A 4,348-nucleotide genomic window follows, 5' to 3' on the forward strand; every position below is an offset into this window, starting at 1 on the left:
GAGAAATCCTAGCCTCTTCAGTAATCTCTTTTCTCTTTGATATCCTTAAAACTTTATCCTTGATTTCTGCAGTTTATTTATTTTTTTTTTTTTGAAATGCCCAGCTATTTTTTTGCTGAAGCTGTCATTGTTGTTTGGCAGGCCCGGGCTGGATTCAAACCCGCCACCTTAGGTGTATGTGGCTGGCGCCTTAGCCACTTGAGCCACAGGCGCCGAGCCGATTTCTGCAGTTTTATTGTGATCTTTTTGTTTGTGTAGGACTCATTTTGCTTCTTGATGCCAAGCATTCATGTTTTTCATAAATTCTGGAAGATTTTAAAAGCCTCTTTGTCTTCCACTGTGGCCTTCTACTTTATTTCATTTCCATCTGAGAATCTTAACTGTGTTTGGACAAGAAAATTTGCTTGATTCTTCTCATATGTGCCTCTACCTTTGCTCCCTCATCTATAATTGTCTTACTCTTTTTCTAAGTCTAAATTTAAAATGTCATTTTTTGCATTATTTGAGATTGTCCTTCTGTTATATCAGATTTATGTTTTTCGCTATGTCTTTCAGCTGTCCTGGTGAATTGTTTCCAAGTGTATCTTTAAGTTATGGACTTAGGAGGTTTTTTTTGTTGTTTTGTTTTTTTTTCTTCTTTCTTTATTTTATTTTTTATTTTGTTTTTTTGAGACAGAGCCTCAAGCTATCACCCTGGATCACAGCTCACAGCAACCTCCAACTCTTAGGCTTAAGCAATTCTCTTGCCTCAGCCTTCCAAGAAGCTGGGACTATAGGCACCCACCATAATGCCCAGCTATTTTTTTTTTTTTTTGGTTATAGTTGTCGTTGTTTGGCAGGCCGGGGCTGGATTTGAACCCACCAGCTCTGATGTTTGTGGCTGGCACCTTAGCCACTTGAGCTACAGTGCTGAGCCTATTTATTTATTTATTTTTTTGACACAGTCTTACTTGTCACCCTCGATAGAGTACCATAGTGTCGCAGCTCATAGCAACCTCAGACTCTTGGGCCTAAGGGATTCTCTTGCCTTAGCCTCCCAAGTAGTTGGGACTACATGAGCCAGCCACAACACCTGGCTATTTTTAGAGATGAGGTCTCACTTTTGCTCAGGATGGTCTTGAACGCAGAGCTCAGGCAGACTGCCCACCTTGGCCTCCCAGAGTGCTAGGATTACAGGCATGAGCCACTGGCCTTAGGTTTTTTCTATTAAACTCCTTTATGGCTGTGCTGTGGGAGCTCCAGTCCCAGTGTTATCAGTGGTGCCAAACAAACTAATGTTGCTTTCTAATAATTTGGGAGTTTCTGGACCAGGCAGTAGCATATATTCAAATGTAAAACCCATTCTGTGTAGTGTAGTGGTTTAGAGGTTAGGCCTTGAAGCTGGAACTCCTGTTTCATCCTTGCTGAGCTACTTATGGGGTATAACCTTGAACAAGATTTTAACCACCCTGTTTCAGTTTTTTCATCTATAATGGGATGATGAAACACCTTCTTATATAGTATGATGGCATAATAAGTCAATATATGTAAAGTTCTTAGAATAATGCCTGGTGCATAGTAAATACTTTCACGCTGTTAGCTGTTTTCTTGAACTTGATGAGAAAAGAGACAAACTTGTTCTTAGTTGTTATGCCTTTGAGTCTAGGGGTAAAGTTTTTTCTAGTCTACTCTTTCTCCAAGGGTGTATTAGCTCTTCAGGAGCACTGGCTTCTTGGGTCAGAGGGATTCTGTCAGCACCCGCTTCCTCCTTTGTGGAGGGCCAGGACATGATTTTCTGTTCCTTTGTGAGCATTAAGCCCTAATTCCTTAGAGTATTGAGATGGCCTTCTCCCTTCTCCCCTAGACACAGCATCTTTTCAAGTCCATACCCTTCTGGTTTCCCTTTTCCTTATTCCTGGCCCTTGAAAATTTCCCTTTCTTATAAGCTCAGTTTTGGATTTAAAACTTTTTTTTTTAATTATAAAACCTAAAGAGGGCTTTTAGAAGATTGTCTTTAGCCTTGGGAATTTATGAAACTAATTCATTATATTTTCTGTTTAGATTTCTTTTACCAGAAGAAAACATTTGCAATGAGATGTTGGTAAAATCCCAGTTTGTTGCTTGTATGGCTACTTGTCATTCACTTACAAAGATTGAAGGAGTGCTTTCTGGGGATCCACTTGATTTGAAAATGTTTGAAGCAATTGGATGGGTAAGTTTGTTTTATTTAAAGTATGAGCAACTTTAGGAAAATATATTAAAAATTAAATTACCTTATGAAAGTATTCTATCTGCTGGCACTCATTGTTATTGTTTTTGTTTTTTAACTCTTTTTCACATCAGATGGGTAATGTGCCAACACCATAACAAAGTTTGAGAGAATCATATCTCACACATGTGCATGAACGCTCAGTCATCACACTTAGGAACTATAAAAGGATCTGTTGGCTGTTTTGATGACAGTCTATCTTCTATTGTAAAAGGAACTAACTGTAATTTCTTAAAGATACATCACTAGAGAAATGTTAAAAATTATGTAAAAAGTATCTGTTAAATTAGTTCATTTAAATACTTTTAATAGAGGTTGACCAACTCAAGGCCCTGGTTTATGTTTATAGGATAAAGCAGACATCAGCAAGCAACTTGGGGCAGTAGCCCAGAAGTCAGTAAGATGACCTTGAGTCTCACAAGCAAAAAAGTATAATCAGGATGTCTTCAGTGTTCTTTTCTACCCATTGTCTATTTTCTTTTTTTGAGATAGAGTCTCACTATGTTGCCCTCACTGTGTGCTGTGGCTTAGGCTTAAGTGCTTCTCTTGCCTTAGCCTCCCAGGTAGCTGGGACTACAGGCGCCTGTCACAACGCCCAGCTGTTTTTTTGTTGCAGTTGTGTAGCTGGCGCCTGGCTGGGTTTGAACCCACCACCCTCAGTGTATGTGGCTGACATACCACTGTGCTATGGGTGCCGAGCCCCCATTGTCTATATTTCCTAATGATCTCCTTTCTCCCCTCATTATTGTTTATAACTTTCTTTTCTATATTTTCCATTGGTAATTTTAATTTCTGAGTGCTTATGTTTTCTGGTTATTATCACTTTACAACATTCAGTTCTTTTGAGGGGGGGCAGAGCCTCACTTTGTCACCCTTGGTAGAGTACTGTGGCGTCACAGCAACCTCAAACTCTTGGGCTTAAGCAGTTCTCTTGCCTCAGCCTCCCAAGTAGCTGTGACCACAGGTGCCCGCCACAATGCCCGGCTATTTTTCAGTTGTAGTTGTCTTTGTTGTTTGGCAGGCCTGGGCTGGATTCAAACCTGTCAGCTCCAGTGCATGTGGCTGGCGCTCTGGCCACTGAGCTATAGGTGCCGAGCCCAACATTCATTTCTTTTATAGATGCAATGATAGTTAATTTTTAGAGTTCCCGTCTGGCTTCTGAATTATTTATTTTCTTTGGGGTCAATTTCTTCTTCCTGTGCCTGGTATGTCTTCATGCTTTTGATTTTTATTATTTATCTGGGTGGTGCTTTCCTATTCAAGAATGAAGGCCTGTTTGATAATTCTAAATAGTTGTACTGAGGTCTTTATCCTTGTCCGTAGGTATATTAGTCTGTTTTTATGAGAAGGTGACAGGGGACTTGCTGTGTGTGGAGGGTGGGGGTCTCAACAGGGTCTTCCAAATGTTTTAGTTTCACAGGAACAGTTGCAGAGTTAGTTCACTTAATTTTACTCACCCACTCTCCCCAGACTTGCACAGTGGAGTATTTTACTCTGGAATGCTAACCCTCATGTTAGCAGCCTTTACTCCTTTCAAATGGAGAATTCATATCTCTAGAGAACACTCTCTGACTTTTGTTTTGTTTACCTGTACTGTTCTGACTGATAAGAAATATTTCCGTCTCTCCTGATATCTTCCTCTTTCTTGTGTTTATTGTAGGCTACTGTTTCCTTCACAGTTGTCTCAATTATTGTGTTTCAGTTTGCCCTTTGTCTCCATATTTGAAGTTCCCTTTCTCTGCTTTGCTTTCTCTTTACTTTTACAGGATTTCTTCTTTCTCTGTCTCTGTCTATTTTGTTAACATTTTGAAAGTGAAGGAGGTAGGTGATGTAGAAGTGTTCTATTTGCTATCTTCTGGAAGCCTACAATAAATATTCTTGAAATTTAATTCTTGAAAGGAGGCCCTTTTTCATTAATAGAAAAGCAAAATTGACTGATTTATCTTTGTTGTCTAAAACTTTTCTCCAGCTTTTTTTTGAGACAGAGCCTCAAGCTGTCCCCCTGGGTAGAGTGCCTTGGCATTACAGCTCACAGCAACCTTCATCTCCTGGGCTCAAGCGAGTCTCCTGCCTCCACCTCCCAAGTAGCTGGGACCACAG

The 4,348-nt window shown here is 40.0% G+C and overlaps 1 protein-coding gene and 1 non-coding gene across 7 annotated transcripts in view; one reads left to right on the top strand and one right to left on the bottom strand.

Moving 5' to 3' along the window:
* Positions 1 to 4,348, top strand: part of ATP13A3 (ATPase 13A3) — a 100,944-nt gene that overhangs the window by 56,550 nt on the left and 40,046 nt on the right. For all 6 annotated transcript variants that reach the window (XM_023514837.1, XM_023514836.1, XM_003792690.3 and 3 more), the window contains one exon: positions 2,041 to 2,191. In XM_023514837.1, coding sequence (XP_023370605.1) covers positions 2,041 to 2,191 — 151 coding nt within the window. The remainder of the gene's footprint in view (positions 1 to 2,040; positions 2,192 to 4,348) is intronic.
* LOC111726315 lies at positions 2,317 to 2,420 on the bottom strand. Its single transcript, XR_002774123.1, has one exon. It is a non-coding gene; the product is annotated as a small nucleolar RNA U13 (small nucleolar RNA).

The sequence above is a fragment of the Otolemur garnettii genome, unplaced genomic scaffold (assembly GCF_000181295.1).
Source record: "Otolemur garnettii isolate 467f Iridium unplaced genomic scaffold, OtoGar3 scaffold00060, whole genome shotgun sequence".
Lineage (NCBI taxonomy): Eukaryota > Metazoa > Chordata > Mammalia > Primates > Galagidae > Otolemur > Otolemur garnettii.